Source organism: Rhinoderma darwinii, chromosome 3, assembly GCF_050947455.1.
Source record: "Rhinoderma darwinii isolate aRhiDar2 chromosome 3, aRhiDar2.hap1, whole genome shotgun sequence".
NCBI classification, from domain to species: domain Eukaryota; kingdom Metazoa; phylum Chordata; class Amphibia; order Anura; family Rhinodermatidae; genus Rhinoderma; species Rhinoderma darwinii.
Genome location: NC_134689.1, coordinates 297,899,547 through 297,916,436, shown reverse-complemented (window position 1 = coordinate 297,916,436; position 16,890 = coordinate 297,899,547). Strand labels below are relative to the sequence as shown.

The following is a 16,890-nucleotide window of genomic DNA, read 5'->3' as shown; positions in this document are numbered from 1 at the left end:
AGCGCCATTTGGCTTTTGGAGTGCTGATTTTGCTGGATTGGTTTCTGGTTGCTTTGTTGCATTTGCAAAGCCCCTGTTGGACCAAAATATGGAAAACCCCCCAGAAGTGACCCCATTTTGGAAACTACACTCCACAAGGTATTCACCTAGGGCTGTAGTGAGCATGTTAACTCCGCAGGTGTTTTGCAGAAATTAGTGTGCACTCGATATTGCAGAGTGAAAATGGGAATTTTTCTATAGATATGCCAATATGCGGTACCCAGCTTGTGCCATCATAACAAGACGGCTCTGTAATTATTATGCTGTGTTTCCCGGTTTTAGAATCACCCTACCTGTGGCCCTAATCTTTTGCCTAGACATTCGACCAGGCTCAGGTGTGAAAGAGTACCATGCGAAGTTGAGGCCTAACTTGGTGATTTACAAAGTATTGGTTCACAATTGCAGGGCTCTGATGTGAAATAATAAAAGAAACCCCTGAGAAGTGACCCCTCAAGGCATTTATTAAGGGGTGTAGTGAGCATTTTCACCCCACAGGTCTTTCCCATAAATGATTGCGCTGCGGATGGTGCTTATAATACGTCCGTGCAACGAGCGTAATTTTCACGTGCCTCGCACGGACCTATGTTAGTCTATGGGGCCGTTCAGACAGTCCGTGATTTTCATTCAGCGCGTGTCCGCTACGTAAAACTCACGACATGTCCTATATTTGTGCCTTTTTTTAGCGCATCACGCACCCATTGAAGTCAATGGGTGCGTGAAAATCACGCGCAGCACACGGAAGCACTTCCGTGTGACGCGCGTGATTCGCACAACAGCAGTAAAATCTATGAATGAAAACAGAAAAGCACCACAAGCTTTTCTGTTTACAAACATCCAAACAGAGTGTCATAATGACGGTGACTGCGCGAAAATCACGCAGCCACACATCATATGCTGCTGACACACGGAGGTGTTATGTACCTTTTGCGCGTGCAAAACGCCACGTTTTTTGCGCGCGCAAAACGCACACGCTCGTGTGAATCCGGCCTAATGCTGTGAAGCAATCCTTTCTGCACAGGCTGGTGTCGCACTGATAAATGTCCTTTCTTATCCCCCTTTTGGTCCACACTCCGCACCTTTGCAGTTTATGGAGGTTTGCTGGGAAGTGTTGTCCTGGTATAATGCGGGCACCCTCGCTTCCAGCAGATATGTTTGGGCCCTCCCCTTCCTGGTTCCCTAATTTTCTGTAAAGTACAGTTAAGTTTACCGCTCAGACGGCACTGGTAACAATCCAATATCATTCAGTATGGACACTCTCTCCCAGAAAAATGCAGTGGACAATCCGCAATCCAATGAGGGTGTGGATGGTAATTCTTATCCTTGTAGTTCCACTGAGCTCCTTATCGTCTCTCTCCACATTCAAAGAACTCTTGGTAGGAAAAGGATCTTATGTCTCTAATAGATGGAAAAAGGAAGACACATAGTGCAACACCCTCTGAAAAAAGATTGCTCCTCGCCAAGTTTAATCCATACTCACAGAAGTAACAAGAAATAAAAGCATCAAGGTAAGTAAAAATCTTTAAAATTTCTAGGCGGCACGCCAAACACTCTCGCCCGACCCTGGGTTTCGCCCTTCCGGCTTCCTCTGGGGCAGATGCCTAGAAATTTTTAAGATTTTTACTTACCTTGATGCTTTTATTTCTTGTTACTTCTGTGAGTATGGATTAAACTTGGCGTGGAGCAATCTTTTTTCAGAGGGTGTTGCACTATGTGTCTTCCTTTTTCCATCTATTAGAGGCATAAGATCCTTTTCCTACCAGGAGTTCTTTGAATGTGGAGAGAGAATATAAGGAGCTCGGTGGAACTACAAGGATAAGAATTACCATCCACACCCTCATTGGATTGCGGATTGTCCACTGCATTTTTCTGGGAGAGAGTGTCCATACTGAATGATATTGGACTGTTACCAGTGCCATCTGAGCAGTAAACTTCACTGTACTTTATATGTTATTTAGGGTATTTGTTGGATCATACCCAATTTAGTTTTGCCTGCTCCGGTCTGAGAGAGATATTGTGGGTATTTGAGCCAAGAGAAACCACCGTTATATTTGTCCCTAATTTTATGGCCTTGATAAATCGCCTCTTGAAATAGAAAAATTGTTCCCCTCGGGCCTGCACAACTGCATATTTTTTATTTCCTCACTTATTGGAGCCTTAACTAATTTTATTTTTTCATAGACGCAGTGGTATGAGGACTGTTTGGTTTTTTTGTGGAACGAGCTGTAGTTATTATTGGTACCATTTTGGGGTACATATGACTTTGTGATTACTATCCTATTTTTTGGGAGGCAAGGTGACCAAAAAACAGCAATTCTGGCATAGTTTTTTTGGTTTTTTTATACAGCGTTCATGCGTTATAATCTACATGTTAACGTTATTCTGCGGGTCAGTATGATTCCGGCGATACTTAATTTATAGCACTTTTTTATGTTTTACAACTTTTTGCACAATAAAATTACTTTTGTAAAAAGAATGTATTTGTTCTGTCGCCATGTTGTGAGAACCATAACTTTTAAATTTTTTCGTCAACGGAGCTGTATGAGGGCTTGTTTTTTGCGAGACGAGCTATAGTTTTTATAGGTACCATTTTTAGATATATAAAACTTTTTGATCACTTTTTATTCCAATTTTTGTAGGGCAAAGTGACCAAAAAACAGAAATTCTGCCATTGTTTTTTACGGGTTTTTTTTACGCCGTCCACCGCATGGAATCAATGACATAATATTTTTATCGTTTAGGCAGTTACGGACTCGGCGATACTATATATGTGTGGTTTATTTATGTTTTTTAATAATAAAAGATTTAATAAGGGAAAAAGGGCGATTGTGTTTTATTTTATTACTTGATACTTTTATTATATTTTTACAACTTTTTTTCTCTTTTTTTTCACACTTTTCTTTAGTCCCACTAGGGGACTTGAAGGTACAACTGTTAGATTTTTATTCCAATACATTTCACTACCTACGTAGTGCAATATGTTAGATCTGTCAGTCAGGCACTGACAGCAAGCCGATTAGGCTTCGCCTCCGGGCAGGGCCTAATCGGCTTCTTTAATGGCAGCGTAGGAGGCCATTGTTAGGCCTGCTGTTGCCATAGCAGCAGTCGGCAGCCCTGATTGCATGCCGATCTGCTATCAACCTCTAAGATGCAGCTATCGCTTCTGATCGCTGTATCTAAGGGGTTAATGGCAGGAATCGGAGCTAGCTCCGGTTCCTGCCGTTACAGGTGGATGTCAGCTGTAACGTACAGCTGACATCCACTGTTGATGACGCCGGCTCAGCTTCTAAACCGGCGCCATCTTGCCAGGCTAGTGTTAGGCCTCCGGTTGCCTTTGCGGCCACCGACACCCCAGGAAATTTCTTTGCTGAGGTGCCGATGAGCTGCAAACCCCTTAAATGCAGCGATCACTATTGACTGCTGCATTTAAAGGGTTAATGGCGGGGATCAGAGCAAACTTCGGTCCCTGCCATTACCCCAGGGTGTCGGCTATAACATACAGCCGACACTCGGGGATGGTGGCACCGACTCAGCTTCTGATCCGGTGTCCACCATTTGTGGTATGGATACGGCAAAATGTGCGAAGCACTAGCTTTCCATGACGTATCCATACAACAAATGTCGGGAAGGGGTTAAAGGGTTTATCTCGTTCAGCAAACTAATGTTCATTTTTTGTATAACTAAAAGTTATAAAATTTTCAAAATATACTTTCTGTGTTAATCTCTCACGGTCTTCAAGATCTCTGCTTGTTGTTATTCAGTGGGAACATTCATTGTTTACTTCCAGTGGATACAATTCTGTCCGTGTTCTACTGATGGATCAGAGCTGTATCTTTTAATGCTCCGTGCACCTTTGTCCATCACATGACCATGGACTGAATTTTCCAGGGGGTGGAATGGGGAAAAAACTGTGACTCTTCCCATTGTTTTTCGGTTTCGTTTTTACGGCGTTCGCAGTGCGGCAAAAAAGGCATGTTAACTTTATTCTGCAGGTCAATACAATCAGAGTGATACCATATGTATATAGTTTTTTATGTTTTATTACTTTAACAGAAAAGAAAAAACCTAATTGTTGAAAATAAAATTTGTGTTGCCACATTCTGAGAGCCATAACTTCTTTCTTTTTCTATTGATGGTGTGATAACGTAACGGCTCCAAATGATGTTTAAAAAATGAGTTTATTATAGTCACAAACGGCCATTAAATAAAAGTATTTAGATAAAATCAGGGTAGACGGGCTGGGCCACATGTTAGACTTTGGCGTCTACCTTGATTTTATCTATATGCTTGTATTTTATGGCTGTTTGTGACTATAATAAACTCATTTTTTAAACATCATTTGGAGCCATTACGTTATCACAATCGGAGGCCAGTTCTCTTCTTTCTCTTTCCTTTGTATAGTAATTCAGAGACCATGCAGTAGAAAAATCAAGTGTGTTCTTACATAGTTACATAGTTACATAGTTAGTACGGCTGAAAAAAGACACATGTCCATCAAGTTCAACCAAGGGAAGGGAAAAGGGAAGGAAAAATTTCTACACATAGGAGCTAATATTTTTTTGTTCTAGGAAATTATATAACCCTTTTTTAAAGCCATCTACTGTCCCTGCTGTGACCAGCTCCTGCGGTAGGCTATTCCATAAATTCACCGTTCTTACTGTAAAGAAGCCTTGTCGCCTCTGCAGCTTAAACCTTTTTTTCTCCAGACGGAGGGAGTGCCCCCTTGTTTTTTGAGCGGGTTTTACAAGGAACAGGATATCACCATATTTTTTGTATGTGCCATTAATATATTTATATAAGTTAATCATGTCCCCCCTTAGTCGTCTTTTTTCAAGGCTAAATAGGTTTAATTCTTTCAATCTTTCCTCATAACTTAAATTCTCCATGCCCCTTATTAGCTTCGTTGCTCTTCTTTGTATTTTTTCCAACTCCAGGGCATCCTTTCTATGAACTGGAGCCCAGAACTGAACTGCATATTCTAGATGAGGCCTCACTAATGCTTTGTAAAGTGGCATTATTACATCCCTGTCCCGCGAGTCCATGCCTCTTTTAATACACGACAATATCCTGCTGGCCTTTGAAGCAGCTGATTGACACTGCATGCTGTTATTGAGTTTATGATTTACAAGTACACCCAGATCCTTCTCGACAAGTGAATCCGCCAGTGTAGCGCCCCCTAGGACATATGATGCATGCAGGTTGTTGGTACCCAGATGCATAACTTTACATTTATCTACATTAAACTTCATTTGCCAAGTGGACGCCCAAACACTTAGTTTGTTTAAATCTGCCTGTAATTCATGAACATCTTCCATAGTCTGAACTATATTACATAGCTTGGTGTCATCTGCAAAAATAGAAATAGTGCTATTAATCCCTTCCTCTATATCATTAATAAATAAGTTGAATAATAGTGGTCCCAGCACTGAACCCTGGGGTACACCACTTATAACCGGTGACCATTCAGAGAAGGAATCATTGACCACAACTCTCTGGATACGGTCCTTGAGCCAATTCTCAATCCAATTACAAACTATATTTTCTAAACCTATAGTCCTTAATTTACCCATTAGGCGTCTATGGGGGACAGTGTCAAATGCCTTTGCAAAGTCCAAAAACACTAAATCCAAAGCGGCCCCTCTGTCTAGACTTCTGCTCACCTCTTCATAAAAACAGATTAGGTTAGTTTGACAACTTCTGTCCTTAGTAAAACCGTGCTGGCTGTCACTTATAATGCTATTTATTGTCACATAATCCTGTATATAGTCCCTCAATAGCCCCTCAAACATTTTCCCCACGATGGATGTTAAGCTTACTGGTCTATAATTACCCGGGGAAGACCTAGAGCCCTTTTTGAAAATAGGCACCACATTTGCCCTGCGCCAGTCCCTTGGCACTATACCAGTCACTAGAGATTCTCTGAATATTATGAAAAGGGGGACAGAAATAACTGAACTAAGCTCTTTAAGAATTCTAGGGTGTAACCCATCTGGTCCCGGAGCCTTGTGCACATTTATTTTATTTAATTTAGCTTGGACCATCTCTACATTCATCCAATTCAGTATATCAACTGATATATTAACAGCACTGGCACCGGCTACATCAGCTGCTCTTTCTTCTGTTGTATATACAGAGCTAAAGAACCCATTTAGTAACTCTGCCTTCTCTTGATCCCCTGTGATCAACTCCCCATTACCATTATCTAGGGGTCCTACATGTTCAGACCTTGGCTTTTTTGCATTTATATGCTTGAAGAATTTTTTAGGATTTGTTTTACTATCCTTGGCCACCTGCCTTTCATTTTGTATTTTTGCTAATTTTATTACATTTTTACAGATTTTATTAAGCTCTTTATATTTTACAAAGGCTACAGCTGTACCCTCAGATTTGTATTTTTTAAATGCCCTTTTTTTGTCATGTATTGCCCCTTTCACAGAAGGTGTAAGCCATGTGGGGTTTAATTTGAGTCGTTTATACTTATTACCTGTAGGAATACATTTTGCACTATAATAACTCAAATTAGATTTGAAAATCTCCCATTTATCATTTGTTCCATTATTTGACATTAGTTCTTCCCAGTCTATATCCTGAATTGCAGCCCTCATCCTGGGGAAATTGGCTTTCTTAAAATTAAATGTTTTTGCCCTCCCAGCCTGCGTTTGTTTTTTACAGTATAGGTAAAATGTAACTATATTGTGATCACTGTTACCGAGGTTTTCACGAACATTGACATTCCCAACAAGATCTGCATTATTAGAAATGACCAGATCCAACAGAGCTTCACCTCTAGTCGGGTCTTCCACAAACTGGCCCATAAAATTTTCCTGCAACAGGTTGAGGAAATGTCTCCCCTTTGCAGTTGAAGCCGAACCATGACACCAATTAATATCCCGGAAATTAAAATCTCCCATTATCACTACAGTACCCGCCTGTGCAGCCCGCTCCATCTGTTTATATATCTGACCTTCCATCTCCTCAGTTATATTGGGGGTCTATAGATTACACCAAAAGTAATTTTTTCAGTGTTTACCTCCCTTTCTAGTTCCACCCACAAGGTTTCAACCTCCTCACAGTCTTCACCCACTATTGTCTCTTTCACACTCGCCTTCATATCACTTCTCACATACAGACATACACCACCACCTTTCCTATTTGTCCTGTCTTTACGAAAAAGTGTAAAACCCTGTAGATTTACAGCCCAGTCATGTGAAGAGTCCAGCCATGTTTCAGCAACACCAACTATATCTATATTTTCTTCCAGTATCAAGGCCTCCAGCTCCCCCATTTTGCTTGCTAGACTTCTGGCATTTGTGAACATACACTTTAACTTGCCTGTCAGTTTTTCACTTTTATTATCAGAAATGTGATTTGACATTAATCGGTCCTTTTTATTTACACTGATGTTTTGTAACGAAAGGATCTCCTTATCTTGTTGTCTAGTCCTCTCCCCACATTCTGTTTCTCCCCCCACCAATATAGTCTGACCCCTCTCTAACCTGGCTACCCCTTTTTTTTCTACATTGACCTCCCTCCTCAGCCCTAGTTTAAATACTCCGCCACCCCAGCTAGAATTCTCTCCCCCAGCACAGCGGACCCCCTTCCATTTAGGTGCAAATCTGCAGAATACAGTTTGTACCCCAATGAAAAGTCAGCCCAGTGCTCTAGGAACCCAAATCCTTCTCCTCTACACCAAGACTTCAGCCATGCATTTAACTCCCTAAGCTCCCGCTGTCTTTCCTGTGATGCGCATGGCACAGGCAGTATTCCTGAGAATACAACCTTGGAGGTCCTTCCCTTCAGCTTGTAGCCTAGTTCTTTAAAATTATTCTTAAGGCTCCTCCACCTACCATTTATTCTGTCGTTGGTACCGACATGGACCACGACAGCTGGATCATCACCAGCCCCTCCCAGCAATTTGTCCACCCGTTCCACCACATGCCGAACCCTGGCACCAGGGAGACAGCAAACCATTCGGTTGAGGTGGTCTTGGCGACAAATAATTCTATCCGTCTTCCTGATTATAGAATCCCGTACGACTATCAATTGTCTTGGCTTACCTGCATTACCATCCCGCCGACTACTAGCTGGGCTGTTCTCCCGGCTGTTAGGGAGATCAGTATCTACTAGGGCTGCCATTTCTGAGACTGACACCCTTGCATCATCACCCAATTTGGCAATTTTGCCTGGAATGTCAGAAACCGGATCGGCCTTCCTTGTCTTTGACCCCTTTCTACTGCCCCTAACTACATTAACCCAGCTACTTACCTGATCCTGCTCACCCATGTCTTCACCCTCCAGTTGTAACCCACTAACTGCATGCTCTGTGAGCAGCAAGCTCCGTTCAAAATTGTCTATCCTCCTCAGTGTTGCATTCTGCTCCTCCAGATCTCTAATACGAGCTTCCAGGTGAACAATATGCTCACATCTGCCACAGAGATATTCACCCTGGAACTCCGGCTCCAGACGTGCATACATATGGCAAACTGTGCACTGAAGAAAACCTCCAATCTTGCTGTCCATTATCCCAGTTACAAAAAAAAACAGCGAACAGGTGTTAATCAAAAAGATAAAGAAGTAGAAGAGCACTTACTTGGGCTTTAACTCCTCTTTTGAACTCCGGTTTTTGGAACTCCACTTAATATACAAACCACTTGGTATTCAAGCCACAGAGCAGGCTCTACAGAGTAGTGAGGCCTGATTTATAGCACCTGGTAGCAGCTAACCCCTCCCCCTTACTCAGCTACTCAGGAAACTGCAAAGGAAAAATGGTTACAAATTATGTCACTTTTGCAAACTTTGTAGCAAGCAAGCAATCAATACATATATCACATACAATGGCCCCCCACTTTGTCACACACAACACAGTAAATCAATCCGGTTTTTGGAACTCCACTTAATATACAAACCACTTGCTATTCAAGCCACAGAGCAGGCTCTACAGAGTAGTGAGGCCTGATTTATACCACCTGGTAGCAGCTAACCCCTCCCCCTTACTCAGCTACTCAGGAAACTGCAAAGGAAAAATGGTTACAAATTGTCACTTTTGCAAACTTTGTAGCAAGCAAGCAATCAATACATATATCACATACAATGGCCCCCCACTTTGTCACACACAACACAGTAAATCAATCCGGTTTTTGGAACTCCACTTAATATACAAACCACTTGCTATTCAAGCCACAGAGCAGGCTCTACAGAGTAGTGAGGCCTGATTTATACCACCTGGTAGCAGCTAACCCCTCCCCCTTACTCAGCTACTCAGGAAACTGCAAAGGAAAAATGGTTACAAATTATGTCACTTTTGCAAACTTTGTAGCAAGCAAGCAATCAATACATATATCACATACAATGGCCCCCCACTTTGTCACACACAGCACAGTAAATCAATCCGGTTTTTGGAACTCCACTTAATATACAAACCACTTGCTATTCAAGCCACAGAGCAGGCTCTACAGAGTAGTGAGGCCTGATTTATACCACCTGGTAGCAGCTAACCCCTCCCCCTTACTCAGCTACTCAGGAGACTGCAAAGGAAAAATGGTTACAAATTATGTCACTTTTGCAAACTTTGTAGCAAGCAAGCAATCAATACATATATCACATACAATGGCCCCCCACTTTGTCACACACAACACAGTAAATCAATCCGGTTTTTGGAACTCCACTTAATATACAAACCACTTGCTATTCAAGCCACAGAGCAGGCTCTACAGAGTAGTGAGGCCTGATTTATACCACCTGGTAGCAGCTAACCCCTCCCCCTTACTCAGCTACTCAGGAAACTGCAAAGGAAAAATGGTTACAAATTATGTCACTTTTGCAAACTTTGTAGCAAGCAAGCAATCAATACATATATCACATACAATGGCCCCCCACTTTGTCACACACAACACAGTAAATCAATCCGGTTTTTGGAACTCCACTTAATATACAAACCACTTGCTATTCAAGCCACAGAGCAGGCTCTACAGAGTAGTGAGGCCTGATTTATACCACCTGGTAGCAGCTAACCCCTCCCCCTTACTCAGCTACTCGGGAAACTGCAAAGGAAAAATGGTTACAAATTATGTCACTTTTGCAAACTTTGTAGCAAGCAAGCAATCAATACATATATCACATACAATGGCCCCCCACTTTGTCACACACAACACAGTAAATCAATCCGGTTTTTGGAACTCCACTTAATATACAAACCACTTGCTATTCAAGCCACAGAGCAGGCTCTACAGAGTAGTGAGGCCTGATTTATACCACCTGGTAGCAGCTAACCCCTCCCCCTTACTCAGCTACTCAGGAAACTGCAAAGGAAAAATGGTTACAAATTATGTCACTTTTGCAAACTTTGTAGCAAGCAAGCAATCAATACATATATCGCATACAATGGCCCCCCACTTTGTCACACACAACACAGTAAATCAATCCGGTTTTTGGAACTCCACTTAATATACAAACCACTTGCTATTCAAGCCACAGAGCAGGCTCTACAGAGTAGTGAGGCCTGATTTATACCACCTGGTAGCAGCTAACCCCTCCCCCTTACTCAGCTACTCGGGAAACTGCAAAGGAAAAATGGTTACAAATTATGTCACTTTTGCAAACTTTGTAGCAAGCAAGCAATCAATACATATATCACATACAATGGCCCCCCACTTTGTCACACACAACACAGTAAATCAATCCGGTTTTTGGAACTCCACTTAATATACAAACCACTTGCTATTCATCTACTACATCTAACCTCCTTGATATTGGGGATGATGATGATCTTTTCCTGGAGACAGTGTGTTGAATTTTTATTTGGTCTATACAGTGTGTAGCCCCATTGCATATAATCTATATGGTAATTTACAAAGCTGTGTTCCGGTGATAGGAGTACATTTTAATAAATAACGGAGACACTGCAATTGCAACATGTTTTTCAACAACTAGCAAAAGGAGTCTTCTGAAAAACCCTACGGGCGATCTAGTGACTTCACTTAGATACAATAAAAATAAAGGTTTGTGCAGCTCATGTTTATAAGAAAGTTGCAGAACTTTACATGATATGATGATTGAGCTTTATTTCCACTGTAAATTTATCCAAAGTATATGCACACCAGTGCAACCAATATTATTATTATTATTTCTAACATTATCTAACATAACACTTGGAAGGTTAGCAAGTAGAGGACAGATGGACTGGAATATGACTGAAGTATAAGACTACACAAGATTTGTTTGTAGTCTGTTACCTTGGAGACTTAGCTCTATATAGAAATTGTAGGAAATTTTTCATCAAGACTTTAGTAAGTTGTTTCATTTTATTTTTATTTTAGATGCCTTGAAGAGAAATTGGCTGCAAAGATGTGACCTTTAATAATGTTTTATATATAATTCAATCACCACACTGCTGACTTTTATGATTCATTGCAGGAGATTATGCAGGCTTTCCAGGATGTGGATTATTGCGCTTACACAGTACCTACCGCCATGACCTCAAGATATATGCTTCTGATGAAGGACGTGTCCAAATGACTGCTGCTGCTTTTGCCAAGGTAATCCTAGAATTAAGAAGAGTTGAACATTGTTCTCACATAAATATTGATGTATCCAAATACAGTTCTAAAGTATGGTACAGACAGATATTTAAAGGCCATATCCACCCAGAAAGTTATAATGGCTAAACATTAGCAGAAGATAGAGCTACACCTAACGTTTGGGTTCTCAACATGGTATTCTTGAAGAAATGACACTGGTTTATCAACATTTTCTCACTGTTGCCCGGTAGTACCTAGTAGAAATCCACAAACACTCCTACTATTAGGGGATAGGTGACTGGGGTTTATGAGAATGGAGAATATTGATGGCGATAATAATGACTGACTGACTTAGAGTTCTGAGGACTTGGTCGCAGTGCTGGATCACCTTTTAGGCTGGATTCACACAGAGCAATTTGCTTCATTTTTGTGGGTTTTTCATGGTATTTTTAACAGCTTTTTTTATGCGTGGTTTTTAGTGTGGCCAGATTTTACATTAATCTAGTGAAATATATGTGCTACATACAACTTCATTTTGTTTAGTGGCTTTTTTTGACAATTTTGTCTCATTATTTTGTTCCAAATGCAGCGTGCATTTTTTCAGCCGTTTTTCCCATAGGCTTCCCTATAAGATTTAAAAAATGGCACCAAAAAGCATATACAAATTGACACTAAATTAAAAATGGCGGCAGAAAAAAAAAAATATCACCAAACGCTAGCAAAAATATGTGCCGAAAGATTTCTAAATTTAGACGTGGCAATTAAATATTTATTAAATGAGACAAATTTAATCTCTACCCTCACTACAACCCCACAGCCCGGGATAGGAACAAAAGAAAAAAAAAAAGGGACTGGCCATATCTGTTTAATACTTTGTTAATAAAAGAGCTCTCTATTCCTTAATTCCCCCACCTTCACCTTCCATACGCACAATGTTGGGATCTCTGTCGAAATCCATAGCATAGAGATAAGCTTTGTGCCACAAACAATAGCCTATACACTAATGGCCGGTTATGCACCTCTGGGATTTCTGTTAGTACTACCAGCAAACACAACCCTATATTCACATGAATTGTACAATCGATTAAAGCAGATATTACCTTAACTATTTCTTCCCAAGATTTATATAATTTGGGTCCGCGCCAGGAAGTGTGGATCCAGTCAGCTTCACCAACTAAGCATTTTGGGCATTTATTTGAATCTTGTGTTTCAATATAATGTAGGAATTTTGGAGCGTAATAAATTCTATAAATAACTTTATACTGAATGAGTTTATTTGGTTCACTAACTAAATAGTTACGTACATTAGCCACATTTTTTGCGCAGCTTTTTTTCCGTTACGTCATTTGCACCCTGGATCCATACGTTTTTCAATTGTGAATTAATACCATTAATAGATTTACTTTGTATAGTATCATAGCACCTAGAAATAAACGCTTGCTAATTTGGGGACATGATGAATTGACCCAGTGAATTAGATGTCTACCAATATCCTTTTGATTATTTCTTGAGGACAAATATAAACATTGCAACTGAGAGTAATAAAACAATTGACAGAGTGGGGGGTTCATTAAAAGCTTAAGGGGAAAATCCTTCTGGAATATGGAGCCACCACTCAATGTTCATTACTTTGATCCAGTATCTTTGTAAACATACAGTTCAGTGTATAAAAGTGGAACTACTGACATAATAACATTGTTTACAGGGTCTTCTGGCGTTAGAAGGTGAACTTACACCTATTTTGGTTCAAATGGTAAAAAGCGCTAACATGAATGGACTCCTGGACAGCGACAGTGATTCCTTAAGTAGCTGCCAACAAAAAGTGAAGGCACATCTCCATGAGATCATGCAGAAGGATGCCGATTTCACAGAGGAGGACCAGGAGAAGGTAGTTTTGGGGTCCAGGGTTAGATTACAGCCAAGGAAACGCCATCATTGTTTATGTTCTCCCCGTTCTGTTGTTGGTTTCCTCTTGGTACTTGGGCTGAATTCACACTTCGTCTGCTGTGTCAGCTTGGTGAATGCGCCGGGAAAGCTGGTACATACAATAAACTTATCCATAGACCCCCATTCACCCAACGTTGGTCAAAGAGTGTCCTTTTGACCTCCATCAGGCTGGTGTACGTCAGTATACCTTTCTTAGGTGTATGGAATAGTGTAGTCTTCTGCGCTATTCTATACAGAGGTATCCTGCAAAAAAACTTAAATCACGCGGTACTTTTTTTCGAAATAGGAGCCTATGGGTGATGGATGCCTATTCAGTGGAATCTCTTGTAGTGTATATATTGGAAATCCTCTCAACATATACACTACCCTGATGTACACTGCAAACGCAGTGTGAATAAACCCTCCGAAGACATACTTTGTTATTTGGCTTCCTGTGAAAGTGGCACTATATGCATGTCTGCAGGAAATTTGTTAGTGAGCTCACTATATTCTGTATATATATTGACATACACATAATTATGACACACCCAAATGTATTTAATATGCATTCTTTGATGTCCAACATGGCAGCGATAAGGTAAATCTAAATACTGAATAAAGTTGTTCTGCTGAGATCTCTTTCCTTAGTTTGTTAACATCAGGATTCCCAGTTGAAGCCCTAGATATTGGATATTAACAACCACAAGGTAAAATGAAAGCATTTATCTAAACTGCACATAGTCTTAAGAAGTTTTAGAAGACTAGAAAAAGTGGTCTGTTTTTTTTTTTTCCTAAAACAGCACCACTCTTGTCCACTGGCTGTATCCGGTATTGCAATTCTGCTCCATTCACTTAAAGGGGTTCCCCCATCAGGGACATTTATGAAATATCCACAGGATATGCCATACATGTCAGATAGACGCGGGTCCCACCTCTGGGACCCGCACCTATCTCTAGAATGGGGCCCCATAAACTCCGTTCTACCGTTTTCTGCTCCCGGCCACTTCCTAACAATATGGCCGGAAGTTACAGAAATGGCGTAGCTCATCGAGCTACGCTGTTCCCTTTTTCATGGTTGGAAATCACACTAGTCAGCTGGAGCACAGAGCGGCAGAACGGGGTTTAGGGGGCCCCGTTCTAGGGATAGGTGCGGGTCTCAGAGGTGGGACCCGCATCTATCTAACATTTATGACATATCCTGTGGATATGTCATAAATGTCCCTGAGTGGAAAACCCCTTTGAAGCAACACCTTCTTGAACAAGTGCTAGAACGATCCAGTCCAATCCACTACTAATTTTAGGTGATAAATGTAATGCAATACAGCATTTGTCTAATACTGTAAGTGAATAAATGCTTGTGTTTTTCTACTTACATTTCTGTAGCTGGCCCCTACAAGCAGCAATTCACTACTCAACTCTATTGAGTCAATAAAGAACCCTGTGAAGACATGCGATGAGGTGTTTGCCCTCATTGAGAGGCTGACATCTCAGATCTGTCAACGTTTGGAAGATCCTAAATCTGCAGGTGAGCCGCAGGTTTTTTTTGTTATATTCCGAAGAATCCTAGCATTGTGGATTGCACTTCTCAAGGGCTTACCGTATTTTCCGGACTATAAGGCGCACATAAAATGTTGAGAATTTCTCAGAAATAGAAAGTGCGCCTTATAATCCGGTGCGCCTTATATATGAAACCGACAGTAAAGAGAGGGGTTCATACAGGATCCTTTACCTCTATCGTGGGCGGCAGGGGTCGGCGGCGGCATACCACAGCACACACCATGCTCCTCCCCCCCGTGCGCCTATGAATTTATTCTTCACTTGGGTTTTTACAGTATCCATAAATGGATTGAGCATTACGGCCACCGTAATCAGGAGCCACACTGAGTGATACTTACAGCTCTGTAGGATCCTTGCAATATATCTTTGCTTTAGCGTTAACTATACCCACTACCCCAAAAAATGCCTCCTGTTAAGAGACATGCTTATGATGCAGGTTTCAAGCTTAAAGCTATAAGTTATGCAGTAGAGCATGGAAATAGGGCAGCTGCAAGAGAATTCAACATTAATGAATCCATGGTGCGTAAGTGGAGAAAACAAGAAGATGACCTCCGCCAAGTAAAGAAGACCAAACTGAGTTTCCGAGGAAACAAAGCAAGGTGGCCACAGTTGGAGGACAAAATAGAACAGTGGGTTATGGAACAGAGAAACGCATGTAGAAGCGTCTCCACTGTCTCTATTAGACTCAAAGCCACTGCTTTAGCACGTGACATGGAGATCAAGGACTTTCGAGGAGGTCCTTCATGGTGCTTTCGTTTCATGCAAAGGCGTCATCTCTCCATTCGCACCAGAACTACTGTGTGCCAGCAATTACCAAAGGATTATGAAGAGAAGCTGGCCATTTTCCGCACCTACTGCATAACCAAGATAAATGAAAAGAATATCCAGCCAGAACACATTATTAACATGGATGAGGTTCCCCTCACTTTCGATATCCCCGTAAACCGTACTGTTGAGAAAACAGGGACCAGTACGATATCTATACGTACCACAGGAAATGAGAAGTCATCTTTCACTGTAGTTCTCGCTTGTCAGGCTAATGGCCAGAAACTACCACCCATGGTAATTTTCAAGAGGAAGACTTTGCCTAAAGAAAATTTTCCTGCTGGTGTCATCATTAAGGCTAACCCAAAGGGCTGGATGGATGAGGAGAAGATGAGTGAGTGGCTGAGGGAGGTCTACGTCAAGAGACCGGGTGGCTTTTTTCACAAATCCCCATCCCTATTGGTCTGTGACTCGATGCGCGCCCACTTGACCGATACTGTCAAAGCCCAAGTGAAGAAAACTAATTCGGAGCTTGCTGTCATCCCTGGTGGATTAACCAAAGAGCTCCAGCCGCTAGATATCAGCATCAACAGGTCATTTAAAGTTAAATTGCGAGCTGCATGGGAGCATTGGATGACAGAAGGTGACCACACATTCACCAAAACAGGGAGGCAACGCCGTGCGAGTTATGCCACTATGTGCCAGTGGATCGTGGATGCCTGGAAGAATGTATCAGTCTCCAGTGTCATCCGAGCTTTCAGGAAGGCTGGAATCACCACTGAAGAGCCTAGCAGCAGCAACGAAACCGACTCGGATAATGAAGAGGAGGACCCCATGCTTGATGCCGAAATCGCCCAACTGTTCAACTCCGACACTGAAGATGACGGATTTGATGGATTTCTGGTGGAGGAATGAACTGAAAAAGTACGGTAAGGGTATGTGCACACACACTAATTACGTCCGTAATTGACGGACGTATTTCGGCCGCAAGTCCCGGACCGAACACAGTGCAAGGAGCCGGGCTCCTAGCATCATACTTATGTACGACGCTAGGAGTCCCTGCCTTGCTGCAGGACAACTGTCCCGTAGT

General features: G+C 41.6%; 1 protein-coding gene across 8 annotated transcripts in view; it reads left to right on the top strand.

The window, feature by feature from the left end:
* The window catches only part of PPIP5K1 (diphosphoinositol pentakisphosphate kinase 1), a 180,676-nt gene that overhangs the window by 51,960 nt on the left and 111,826 nt on the right, over positions 1–16,890 (top strand). For all 8 annotated transcript variants that reach the window (XM_075858098.1, XM_075858105.1, XM_075858102.1 and 5 more), the window contains 3 exons: positions 11,449–11,570; positions 13,258–13,440; positions 14,862–15,003. In XM_075858098.1, coding sequence (XP_075714213.1) covers positions 11,449–11,570; positions 13,258–13,440; positions 14,862–15,003 — 447 coding nt within the window. The remainder of the gene's footprint in view (positions 1–11,448; positions 11,571–13,257; positions 13,441–14,861; positions 15,004–16,890) is intronic.